At 41.9% G+C, this 13,727-nt stretch overlaps 1 protein-coding gene across 1 annotated transcript in view; it reads right to left on the bottom strand.

The window, feature by feature from the left end:
• Nucleotides 1–13,727, bottom strand: part of SGPP2 (sphingosine-1-phosphate phosphatase 2) — an 80,985-nt gene that overhangs the window by 35,286 nt on the left and 31,972 nt on the right. The window contains exon 2 of the mRNA XM_006082574.3: nucleotides 5,461–5,619. Within this exon, the coding sequence (XP_006082636.1) occupies nucleotides 5,461–5,619 (159 nt within the window). The remainder of the gene's footprint in view (nucleotides 1–5,460; nucleotides 5,620–13,727) is intronic.

Genomic DNA, 13,727 nt, shown 5'->3' with positions numbered 1-13,727 from the left:
CCCTTTGCTGCTGGCACCGGCTTCCCTCCGGCACCCAGGACCCGGGCTTCCCTCTGGCTGCCCGCAGGCACCCAGAACCCGGCTTCCCTTGCCAGCCCTGGCTTCATCCAGGAGGATGTCCAGTCTAATTAGCATATTGTGCTTTTATTATTTAAGAAAAATAACCACACACAGGTTAGGATGCTGGTGAATATATCTTTTGATGTCAGGTAAAAACATTTTTTTTTTACAAATGGGAAAAAAGGATAGGGGAAACTCAAAGACAAATGTTAACCTTATTGGAGTTCAGAGGGCATGAACCAGGTTTAATAAGGGCTGGTTATCCCTGAGCAAGCTATCCTACATAATAAAAGGCTAATATGCAAATTGTCCCTATGGATGGGAGTTCAACTGACCAGGAGTTACACGCGTGCTGACCACCAGGGGGTGGCGTGGAACATGGCAGGCTTTGCGATGGGGCAGTCAGCTGGGGGAAGGGAGGCCCCAGTCGGCAGCAGCTAGGGACCCTACCCGTGCATGAATTTCATGCACTGGGCCTCTAGTTTATTATAAGGAAAAACAGTTGGCCAGAGAGATTAAATGCCCAAAGACAGGAGTCCCTAATTTAAATGCTTTCAAAGAACCAGGGAGATCACAAAGGGTAAGACAACAGGGAGTGGAAAGGTCTGTGCCTAAAGTGAACATATGGAATAAAAGTGTTAAAATTCAATTTTAAATGACCTTCTTAGGTCACTATTGGTGATACCATAAAGTCAAATACCATTTCTCAAAGTCTTGAACTTTTAAAAATCTCATAAAGACACATTGCCTCAGACAAGAAAAATCAATAGTTCAGTACCATTTTATGTTAACACCTGGTGAAAAATCAATTAAAATATTAAAGTCCTTTTTAAAAGTACTCCAAAGGAAGACGGACAATTCTCAGGAGTTAAAACAAATGGCTAAAAAAATCTGAAAAAGGTTTTCATCGTCACTAAAAATACATGAAGTGGAAATGAACTGAGATACCATTTTTTCATTGTTTAAATTAGAAGTGATTAAAAAATAACCACACACAAAGCTCAAGAGGAAACATCAAAATGAGTACTCTCACACAGATGATGTGGTGACTGAAAGCAAACAACATTCTAGGAAAATAATTTTGCCATGAGTCACTGGCCATAACGCTTCTACCAATCCCATGCAGCAGGAAAAGGCTTCCTCTCTTAGAAACAAGCCCATTATTTCCCAGTGGATAATGTTTGTGCATGTTTTTGAGAATTTTTGTAAGAGTTTATTTGAGCCAAACTGACATATATTCCAGGGAGCAAGATCTCAAATGCTCTGGATAATGTAATTTCATTTTGGTTTGGTCAAGGCAAAGCTCAAAGACAAATTTGTGGCTCAACTTTGGGAATCAGCAAGTTACATTTAACTGTACACTAAACCTTAATCTCTTATTCTATGTGTATTACTCCTGATTTTTATTTTATGTGCTGTTCCCATTTTTTTGTATATTTAATCTTGAATGCCATGAAATATCTATGAAAAGAGGCAGAATATAAACAAGTAAAATATAAGGACAGAGAAAATGAACCTTCCAGGGATCAATCATGTTATCAATCTTTTCATTGCTCATTGCTCTTTCAAAAAGTGGAGAATAAAGTTATTTAGCCAAAAGTGAATTTGGCCTCATGTTACAAAGCTAAACACCATGCAGGTTCAATGAAAGTGCCTCTAACCTTTTTGAGATACAGCAATGCTATTTTAAAGCCTCTGTTTTAATTTTTGTTGGGGCTATCACCGTGCCGCTAAAGGAAGTCAAGAGATCACAGTCACTCAGTTGGACTGAGGCTCTTCTGAAGCACTATCAACAATATCTTTTTATGAGCATCTAATTAGATAACCTATTCCCCACCTTTTCTGTCCCAAAGTCTAAGATTCTATTGAATTCAACCAATGACAGGTTAAAAACCTTGATAAGTGACAGGTGACAGAAATAATGATGTGATGTCTTCCAGCTCATTTAACAAAAGCTCATCTAAATTTTCTGAGATAAATACCTTTGACTTGTCAAGAAAGGTATATAAAAGACAATTATGTAGAATACAGAGTAATAAGTGCCATGCGGCCAACATGAACCACAACCACAGCAAATAAGCAATAGAAGAGAACATTGTGCACAACATTTTAATGTTTAAACTTCAGCTTTAATATCTTTTTTTTAAATGAACAGTGAATGCTTTTCATGTCATTTAGCTGTTTTTCTAAGAAACAACCATGGTAGCCCTCTCTTTCTAGCACAGAAGGCCACTTTGTTACTTAATCCAATGTAATCCTGAGCAAGTTATTTAACCTTTCTACATGTCAGTTTTCTGATCTGTAAAATGGGCTGGCAAGAACCCTCATCAGGATTGCTGGCAGGATAAATGAGGTAAAATATAAAAAGCACTATTACAGTGAAAGGCATATTATACTAAGGGCTCAGCATTTGACATGGCTTATTACTATTTGAAGTATTACTGTCCTAATCTATAAAATGATGAAAATGATACTAGCCCACTGTTATGAAGATCAAATATGGTAATGAAAAAAAAAGATAATGAACACAGATGCCAATAAAAGCTGTACCACATAGGGGAGAAACAATCAGGATTGTGATGAGAAAGCAGTTAGCAAATCATAAATTCTGCTAAACTATTTCAGACCGTATGAGTCACCCCGAATAGAACAAATGACTTTTAAAAGCAATAAAACGTGTTGGGACTTCATCCAATGACAACTGTAAAATTAATATAAAATTTGACAAGAGGCTTGGCGCTCCTGAATGCAGCTGCCTTCCAAAGACTGTTGGGTGAGATTAGTTGTTTCAAGTTACAAGACTTCAAGCTCGGCCCCTTATGTAATTAACATTTCTTAATCCTGAGCCCTTGAGGAGGCAGCCACTGTTCAGGGATAGCCCTTCCAGGAGAGAGGCTGCCTCTCTGTAGGAAGCTGACAAGAGCCTCACCCTGCTCCACCTCTCCTTCCCCTGCAACCCCAACACCCCAGGAATTTCCCTTCCCTTTGTCCACCTTCAACACTGGGGCCAAGCCAAGCGTCTCTCTTCATTATCTCTGTAGTGCAGAGGACCCTCCCTTCCTACTTGTTAATTTCCCTCCCTCCCTTCCCTCTCTTCTGCTTCCACCTCCCACGCCCCCCCGCCCCAGCACCCCCATGGCCTCTATTCTCTCCACCAGGAACTGCCAGAATCACACACACTGCCTTCCAGATGCAAATGAGCACACAGAGCGAGTAATTCAACCTGGGTGTCTGGTGGATCTGGCCATGCACAGGACAAACTGCATACTCAAAGGTTAGGTGCTTTCCGTTTTCAGGCAAAGATTTTATTTGCTCACTCTCAATAAAAGACTGGTAATTCTATCTCAAACAGGAAATCCTTTGTGCACTTTGAAATGAGGACTCCAAAGCGGAAAATAACAACCAATAATGACAATCAGAGAGCCCTGTGACCACTGCCTCCCGGCCCCCCAGGAAAAGTTTCCACCCTCATTGGAGGAGATAACTGGCCTTGAGCCGACCTTACACATTACAAGATATTCCCAGGATATTCCAAGTAATTAACATCATTTGCCCCACTCTACCACCATAAAAGTTGGATTGGGGAGGGGGGGGGAGGCGGTACCTCAGAAAATAAATGACTGAAAGAAACTTAAGCACCTGGTCTTTCAAGCATTTTCAGATCTTTAGAAGGAATGCTCCCCACCCCCAACTCCTCCAGTGGCTGCTACTGCTCTGCAGGTACAGAAGCTGGACTCAGACAGGGAGGGGACAATTGCCCTGCCATTCACCTTGTGCAAGATGCCTATTCTAAGAGGGAAGCTGGATTAGACAGAAGCTGGATTTCACAAGAGGGCTGGCCAGGAGACAGGGGAAGGAAAGCCTGGCTTGCAGTTTTAGGCAGAAAAGGAGAAAACAGGGAGCATCCGAGGCCAAATAATCCTAAAGGTAAACCTAGGACCTTAGTGGTCCTTTAGGCTGGAGGCTTCAACCCAGGCCCCATACGTTTGGACTGCAAGTATTCTGTGTTCTGTCGGCATGTGATGCTTTTAAAAAATGTAAGCCTACACTTAAAACGTGGGAGATTGCACGTGAAAAACAGATCTGGCAACTCTGGCCCGTATTCCCTTGTGGCAGTGACAGCAGGCACAGAGGGACAGTTGCTCCCTGGGGCCCCAGGGGACTCACGGATTCCCCCCACCCTGGGCACCTCTCCCAACCCAGGACGTCACTGTTTTACTTCTTTCCCTGCCTTTGAGGATATTTAAGTTTATGGCTCCTGATCAAGGTCACCCTAACATGTTCTAGAAATGAAAAAAAAAAAATGAAGCCGGGAGTGGGGTGGGGCAGTCACTGACTTAAGATCACAGCACTTCTCAGAGCGGAGCTGCTGCACGAGAACCCCAACTCCTTCACACACAACCACCCACTCCTGAACCGTAGCTTTCGGAATCCTGAGTTAGGAAACCAGCCATCCTTGTCCCGGAAGCTCCCTCTCCCAGCTAAACAATCTTTGACCTTAGGATTCGTTAATCTTGCTGACCCCTTTGCCTTCATGGACTAGTCGCTGTGAGTTATGTTCTCAAGTATCAGGCCTCGAGCTCTGTGCACACTCTGTACGTCCTCCCAAGGATTCTGGGAGATGTGCAGTACCAACACCATTGTATTGATGAGACAGGTAAGGCTGCAGACAAGGGCACCCAGACAAGTGCAGTGGTTGAACTGCCCTTGAACCCAGGCCTTTCTGATCCCAAAGCCCATACCTGGCAGCAGGCCTTGCTGCCTTGCAAATATTCATCATCTTTCCCAGTAACAATAATAATAAAAATAGAATTTACTTGGTCCTGAAAAAAGTTAAACAATAGGGTCCCAAGTAAAACGTCAGAAAGGGGCTCCACCTCTCTACCTGGAATTGCCACTGAGTTTCTGTGTCTATGCCAGCTGTCCCACTATATGAGAAGTCCCTCAGGAAGGTACCCTGCCTTATATGCTTTTGTCTCTCCAGTATTTAAAGAGTATTGCTTAATACCACTTCGAGTTATTAGTCAACAGCTTCCAGGTTCCATTTTTGATCCAATTTTACTAAAATGAGTCTCTTAGGAGGATGCATTTTATGACCCTTCTGAGTTCTCAAAAAGTCCTGTCTTCTCCACATATCACTTCTCCCCTCATCTAGTTTTAGTCACCCACAGGAAAGTGGACACCACAGTACACAAAATCTATAGGTATTTTTCTTTTTTTGCAAACAAAACAAGTTGTGTTTATAGCATTTTAATTTTTCCTGTTATTTTTCCAAAGTAAGCCAGACATTCAACTCTAAGTGATTAAAAAAAAAAAGAACATATATGCAAAGTACTTGGATGCCAAAGCAGGTAGTTGTTGCAGAAGTAGTAGCAACCTATGCATAATAGTAATACTTACAACCCATATGATGACGAGTCTTCTGGATAAATAAGGATCAATATTCCAGTGAGTGAACGGAAGAAATGTGATGTAGAACACTTCTTGACCCAAAGCAGCTGAAAATCTGAATAGGTAATAGTAGAAATAATTCTTCACAATGTACTTTTGTACATAAGCCTGAAAAACAAAAGTTAGAAGACTGTGAGTTCATTGAACTTGCCACTAGAGGACAAACTTTGAAACCTCTCTCTAAATTCTCGGGTCTTAGTTGCCATGGTGTTGCCTCCCCTCTCATTATGTCATTATGTCATTGTTACCATCAATGTACATAGTTGTTGAACATCTATCAACCCAATTTGTCCACACAATCACAGAAAAAGTTAGCTCTTCATCAAATTAACTGAGTAACATCCAAGACAGAAATATCAGGGAAGACAGGAACATTGAAAAAGAAATAGGGACAGGGTGGAGGGGGTCAACTGGGGGGAAAAAAGGGTTATCTGTAATACTTTCAACAATAAAGATCCAGTTAATAAAAAAAGAAATAGAGGAAGTACCAACAGATGGAAGAATATGCCGTGTTTATAAATTGAAAGAATTAGCATCATTAAAATGTCCCTACTACTCAAAGCAATCTCTATAATCAATGCAATCCCTATTAAAATAGTTTACCTTTTAAATGGGACAAAGAAGGTTAACCCACTACAGTGATGGTGCAAAAAAAAAAAAAAAAGCAGTAAATATACACAGAGCCATTTTCCCTCTTATCCTGGAGTAGGCAGGAAAAAAAAAAAAAGACCAAAGGGGGTTAAAACAGGAATAAGCAATCTGTTCAAAATATGGTGAACATCTTTAAATTATGGTTTATTAGTGATGAACTAAAATAAAACATGCTATTTATAGTAGTCATAGACTTTATAAAATCAATGAAAAACACCAATGGGGAGGAAAAGAGGCAACCCAACCACAGGGGCAACTATGTCAACACCCTTGTAGGTCTGAATTTTCTGTTTTGTTTTATACAAATTCTGAGGTTTTTGAATCCTGGGGTAATTCAGAGAATAAGTTATCTGTATTTGTTCTGCACATATTCATTCTGTACCTATGATGGCCTAGAACCTGTGCTGGGTGCGAAGATTCAGATGAGTCAAGCATGACCCCTGGGTCCAAGGAGCTCTTTTCTGGTGGGAGAGAGGGAGGGAGCCAAAGTGTATAATAATTTGGGGAAGTGAATTTTAAAGGGTCAATGTTGTGTTTGAGGCCTTGGAAAGGGCCAAGAGTATATGATATACTTAAGGAATAAAATAAACTAAAAAGATGACCTTGGAAATTGAAAGAATATAACCATACTTGACGCTGTTGGCTGCCTACCAAGTATGCATTCCTTTCTCTAAGAGGTTCCTGGTTTTATTCCAGCATCTCTACCTCCCCCACAGAGCCCTGTGACTCAGGGGAAGCTGCCACTGCTTTCAGCTCCAGAGGTGTATCTGGATTCGTCTCAACCAGTCACAGAAAGTTCAAGAATTCCGCCTCAAACTGAGCAATGCATGGTACTACCTTGGAGAAAGTTACTAGTCAGGGGCGAGCACGCACTGCAAGCTACAAGTTCATCTCTCTTAGGATGAACTTAACTTCTAAGTGAATTCAAATGAGAGAGAATGGCAATAGATCCACCCTAAACAGGAGAGATCAGAGTCTTCAAAATGAATGAAATAAGGAAGTGTGTAGTTTCATTTCTCTGCCAAGATAATATTATTACTGGATTTGCAAAACAGGGACAAGGAACTGTGAACAAATAACTAAGTGAAAAACTCCTCTATCATCTCTCTGAGGACTAATCTCTGCCAGTTCCATTTTATAAATGTACATGCAATGGGCCTGACCTTCAGGTAAACCCTGTGAAGAGCCCTCGGAGCATAAAGATTACTTTAACCTGCCAGCTACCAGGTACACCTGGTAATCTGTCCTGCACTGAAACTTTACAAGATCTTTTTTCCAAACTCTGACAAGGGTCAAACCCCTCTCTCGTGTCATGTCATGGTTTTTCAAGTGCTATTGACATTATAAGTACTCAGTGACAACCATAGCCCTACCCTAGAGATTTACCTGAGGCCAAGTTCAATATCTTAATCCTAGTAAATAATTGAAAAGACCCTCAGCGATGACAGCAAACTGCTCTAGTGTTCCAAGTACTATCTTTAGATGTGCTTTTTACAATCTCTCAGGTCTCTATTTTTTTTTGGGGGGGGGAGTGTGATTGCAGTCTCCCAATGCCATCCTGCTTTTTTGGTCATAAGTTCCTCAAATGCACATTCTTCTAAAGTGGGGTTTCCAGTAACTTAACCTGTGGGTCAGAGAAGAGCTACTCTATTTTGCCGTTACCAGGGTATTCTGTGTTCTCTGCAAGGCTGCCTTTGATGCATAAGCAGATCAGGAGAGAGGGGGCACTACAGACTCGTTGCATAGGAAGAGAAAGAACACCGAGAATAAATAACTTCTTGACTTGGCTCTGCTCTGAACACCTGAACAGCATTTTGTTCCCAAACCCACACCAGAGTCCCAAATGCAAAGGAAGGACGGCCAGGTCAGTGCCACTGACGTGCTCAAGGCTGACCCAGACAGCAGACTGAGCTTTCAGAGGAGGAAAACAAGAAATTGTTTTTAGCCCAAACAATGTGTGACCTTGGGGAAGTCAATTCATCCTTTGGAACTACAGTGGCCTCAGCTGCAAAGGACAGAGTAGTACTAGTTCAGTTGCTTTTTAGTATACAAAATGTCTTAAAGCAGGGAGAGCCCCCTTAAATAAAATGGTACTCAGGGCCCATTAGATAAAATAATAAGACTGGAAGCCTGTACTCACTGGTTAAAAGTGAGGAGGGCCTCAGGGAACCCCTACTTCAGCCCAGGCCACCTCCAGCCCCCCAGTCCCCCTCTGGAACAGCTCCTCAGAGCAGGTCAGTAATCAGTTTGGAAACCACTGACCTTCATCTCTGCCAGACCTCACGTACCACCTTCCTAGAATTTACCCTTGGCCCCGAGTACACAGGCTATAGATATTCCAAACTTAAACTCTGGACCAAAAGTCATTGCAAGGTCTTATTACTCATTCCATTTGTTCAGGTTAGAGCTGTATTTTTCCAAAGGTCAAGTTTGAGATACTCCTGACTCTCAACAGAGCCAGAGGAGTTCAGGTCTGGGAGGACATCTGCAGCTCTAAGCAGTTCTCTCTAATTGGAAGCAGGAGAGAGAGCTCATTCTCAGGCTGAGAGAAACCCAATTATAGAGATCCAGCTATATACACACACCGTCTTCCTGAAAAGTCATCCCAAAACCCAAAGCTCTTCACTGGAACACACCCAGCAGCCGTGTTCCGTTCACAATGGCTTTGCTTAGAGGAGCTTCAGAGACGGGAGAGAAAGCAGCCAGTGAGTACAGTGAACTGACCCGGAGCACAGACGCCAGGAGGAGGGACGCCACAGAGCCCGAGGTAGAAAACGAAGACTCTGGAAGCAACGTGTCTCAGACCGAATCCAGGCTGCCCCACCACTTACTATCTGCATAATCTCAGCAACGCCTCAGTCTCCCAGAGCCTCAGTTTCCCCTCCTGAAAATGTAAACAACAATAGGACATACCACACTGGGATGCTGGGAAGCTTAAATCAGACACTGTTGATGGTGTGTTCAAAGCACCCCGTTCAGAGCCTGGCAGAGAAACTTCTCAGTGACACTCGCTGTTGGCCACAACCCCAGCAGTGAAGATTTCCAGAAAGTGCTTCTCTATGTGAATGTGCATTTGAACCACCTGGCTCTTGTTAAAATGCACGCTGATAGTTCTGAGTTCCCAGGTGATGCTTATACTGCCAATTTTTAGTCCACGGGCAGCACGCTGAGTAGCAGGGATCAAACCCCCCAGTGAAGGGTTTTGTTGTTGTTGTTTATCACAAAAGCGGGTGTCTGATTTGATCCTCAGTGTTGGAGGAAGCCTCAATGGGAATTTAAGAGAGTTAGAGAATGTGAGCAAAGCAACAGGTAAAGATGATGGTGACAAAGCAGAAGGGAACAGTTAGTTAGTGAGTCCCAGGGAGGAGCCTAAAATAGTCCCAATGCAGGAACAGAGTCCAGACAAGCACCACAGAAGGTACTAAAGGGAAGGACACACATGAGAGAGGCCCTGCTGAATAGCAGCTGGAGCAAACAAGCAACTGATGACAGAAAGCACTAAGCCAGTGGTTCTCAACCTTGGCTGCACATTGGAATCACCTGGGAATCTTTTTATAATCCTGATTTCTGGGCCTCATCTTTCGAATTCTGTTTCTTTGTTATTAGTAACAATTCTGGAGGATGAGGCTCAGAAATCAGGATTTTAAAAAGATTCCCAGGTGATTCTAATGTGCAGCCAAGGTTGAGAACCACTGCACTAAGCCATCTCCCACTCCCTGCCTTCATTTATGAGGGTTTTGCATAAATTCCTGGATGATGAATACCAAATTAGTTAGGATTCATGAACCTTAAAAAACACAAGAAAACAAACCTCATTTCTTAAAAAGGGCTTTTGCATCACTGTCAGAGTCCTGGCTTGGAGACTGTCTGACTGCGAGCAGGAACATTTGTCCTTATGTTCTGCTAAAATGTAGGTGACAATTCACTTTTTGTTAAAAAAATATATCTATCTATCTATCTATCTATCATCTATCTATCTATCTATCTATCTATCTATCTATCTATATAAACTGGAAGTATCCCATTAAGATTTGGAAGTTCTAAAGCATTATTTTTTTTTACCCCAACCTGGTAAATTGTCATTCTAGGTACATCTGCAATAATATACTTTCAACCTGCCCACTCATTCTCATCAACTCTCGAGGGTTGTCACTCGCTAGCCCAGGGCCTTTTTTTTATGGCAGACAACATCGTCATGTGTTTGGGATTGTGGGAGAAAAGGGCTATCAGCTGATGAGCTCCGGAATGACAGTCATTTATGGAGTCCGGTGTCTCCCCAGAAAAAACACCGCCCATGGTGGAGGGAATATCCCAAAAGACATAGGATTCAGGACTAAAACTAGGAATTGCCTTGCTCTCTGATTCTCATACTCTACATATATTCAGCCAGAATTTCTAATCTAGAGCCTAGAGATTGGGACCTGCATGTCTAAGGAACTTGATTTCTCTTTCAATAGAATCAATAGAGGTTTTGGTCCTGCTACCTCTCTCTGAAAGACTAGGCTTTGGTGCACATGCCATCACACACCACAGAGATGGGATATTTGTAAAATAATCACTCTTTCCAAGCTGTTGTATAAGACACCAACTAGCATGTTAACATACTAAGTACAAATCAAGCAATGCCTTCAATTTTTTTTAACTTAAAATGACAAATCTTAGGGACCATGTCTATGTAGACTATTCATTCATTGCTAACTTTAGTGATGGCAGGTTATTTACTAATATGCTCCCATTACTTTTAATTATTCATATATATATATATTATTTTTTTACTGATCTTAGAGAGAGGGAAAGAGAGAGGGAGAAAAACTTTGATTGGCTGTCTCCTGAACACCCCCTACTGGGGATTGAGCCCGAAACCTGGGCCTGGGCCCTGACCGGGAATCAAACCAGCAACCTCTTGGTGCACAGGACGACACTCAACCAACTGAGCCACACCAGCCGGGCCTACTCTTATTTTTTTGTTTAAGTTTAGGAAATCAAGACTTTTCAATCTATAAAGAAAATTAAATGATGATCACTTAGGAAGCCTAAGAAAGATTGACAGTGTCCCTTGAAGGGGAAACACGAGGAACGAGACTGTGCAAGGGTTTCTTCTTTCATCTTCACGTCCAGATAGAATTACAGGCTGTGAGCTCACTGACGTCAGGATGGCGAGACTGAAAGTCAATAAAATAAAAGGACAAGTTTTTCAAATAAGAGCTTGAAAGGGAACTTCACATCAATCACTTTCATCTGCTCAGTTGACATTTGTCGAGATCCCTCAGCCTGTGTCCAAGAATAAGACGGAGGCTGGAGGGGACTGCACCCAGTGTGGCTTTTATATTCTGTATCTAATTGTAGCCTTTTCCACAGTGGAGCTTTGTTTTCCTCTGGATGATCCGTCAGATTTCAGTTCATCCTCGGGACATCTGACATCTTCTTTTTCTTTTCTTCAAGAGCCAACTCTTGTACTGGCACCATCAGAAAGGGTGAACCAGGATTACGAATTGTAAAATTCTCGAAATTGCGGGAATGACCCATGGTGGCGACGAAGCTCCAGTTGAACCTAGAAACAAGTCTTACAACTGGACAAAACACTGCCTGGTCATGACTTGGAGAACTCTGTGCCCAAAGTACACGGTGTCCGCTTAGAAAGTGAATCTGGGAATGGGCAGGGGAAGGGTAGGACAGTGGTTTGTAGAAACTAGAGATGAGAGCTTCTGCTAGCAGAATCTCCTCCACGGACAACAGCAACAGGAGTCCACACAAAGGAGAGAAATAACCATTACTCTTTTTAAAGTGGGGGGAAGAACCAGCTGTCATTTAAATTCTCAAAATGTCTTAAGAACTTAACTGTTTTTCAAAACATTTGGATCCGCTAAAACCTGAAACACATTGTGCGAAACATTCTTCTATTTAATTGTTAAGCCCTTGTGTGTTTCGGGGGGATTTTTGCTGCAGATGTTTCTGATTCATTTATATTAACTTATCAAAATGACATTTGGAAGAGCTAAAGGATGCTCAAGAAGGAGTCTTTTAAACTTGTTTTTATTCGTTTTAATTCAGGAATTCCACCTCCTGCCCCAACACACACACACACTCAGAATTCAGAACTTGGAAGGCTTGGTTCAGTTCTGCTCTAACCCAGCAGCATGAAGTCATCCATCCCTAAATCCCTAAAAAAACACCACCCTTTTCTAAAGCATTAAAAGGCACCACCAACAAATGGGTGAAGAGGCCCCAAAGGTACAAATCCTAGTTATAAAATAAATGTCATGGGGATGTAATGTACCACATGGTGACCATGTACAACACTGTTTTACATATTTGAAAGTTGCTAAGAGTAAATGTAAAAATTTTCAACACAAGAGAAAAATTCTATAGCTACACAGGGTGACAAAAGTTAACTTATTGTGATTGTTTTGCAATATATACAACTATCGGATCATTATGTTGAACACTTGAAACTAATATAATGTTACTAGAGGCCGGTGCATGAATTCATGCATGGGTGGGGTCAGGCCAGCCCCGATTGGGGCCAATCAGGGCCAGGCCGGCTGGAGGGAGGGGATGTGGGAGGTCAGCCGGCCTGCCCCACCCCCAATCTGGGTGGGAGGGGGCTATCGGGGCCACAGTGTGCATCAAAGCAACCGGTTGTTCTGGTCATTCCAGTTGTTCTGGGGTTATGGTAGCTTGGCTTTTATATGTATAGATGGGCCAATTATAGCTCAACAACAACAAAATGTTTAAACTTTTAAAAAAGCTTCCACTAAAAAGTAAGAAAGCTATTTGGGCATGTATAAGGTTTTTCCTTGATCATTTTTATGTACAAAGATTTAAAAATCAACATTGAAATCAGACAAAAACAAAACTCAAGTCTGGCTAGTTTGCCACTGAAGTTGAGAAGAGTTTATCTAAAGGCTTTCCTTCTTCCATCTTTCTGACTTATGTAGGCAAAATGGGCATTTTTTGGCATGTTGTCTTTTTTCTTTCAAAAAAAAATATTTTATTGATTTCAGAGAGGAAGGGAGAGGGAGAGAAAGATAGAAACATCAATAATGAGAGAGAATCGTTGATTGGCTGCCTCCTGCATATCCCCATTGAGCTTGCAACCTGGGATGTGCTCTTGATTGGAATCAAACTCAGGACCCTTCAGTCCACAGGCCAACGCTCTATCCACTGAGCCAAACTGGCTAGGGCAGCATGTTGTTTTCTTTATCCAAGACTATCATGTTAGTAGGTGTGTGCATACCTGGAGAACAAAGTTGAAGCAAAAAATTACCTTCCTATTACCCTTCCTCTTTCTTTCTTCTTCTTTCTTTCTTCTTTCTTTCTTTCTTTCTTCTTTCTTTCTTCTTTCTTCTTTCTTCTTCTTTCTTCTTTCTTTCTTCTTCTTCTTCTTTCATCTTTCTTTCTTTTCTCTTCTTTCTTCTTTCTTTCTTCATTAATCCTCACCCGGAGGATATTTTTCCATTGATTTTTTTTACAGACACAGTGGAAGAAAGAGGGAAAGATAGAGAGAAACACTGATGTGAGAGAACACATCGATTGATTGCCCCTTTGGATCTGGGAATCAAACC

Source organism: Myotis lucifugus, unplaced genomic scaffold (genome assembly GCF_000147115.1).
Source record: "Myotis lucifugus unplaced genomic scaffold, Myoluc2.0 scaffold_3, whole genome shotgun sequence".
Lineage (NCBI taxonomy): Eukaryota > Metazoa > Chordata > Mammalia > Chiroptera > Vespertilionidae > Myotis > Myotis lucifugus.
The sequence above is the reverse complement of the archived record's forward strand: the minus strand, read 5'-3'. Positions and strand labels throughout refer to the sequence as shown.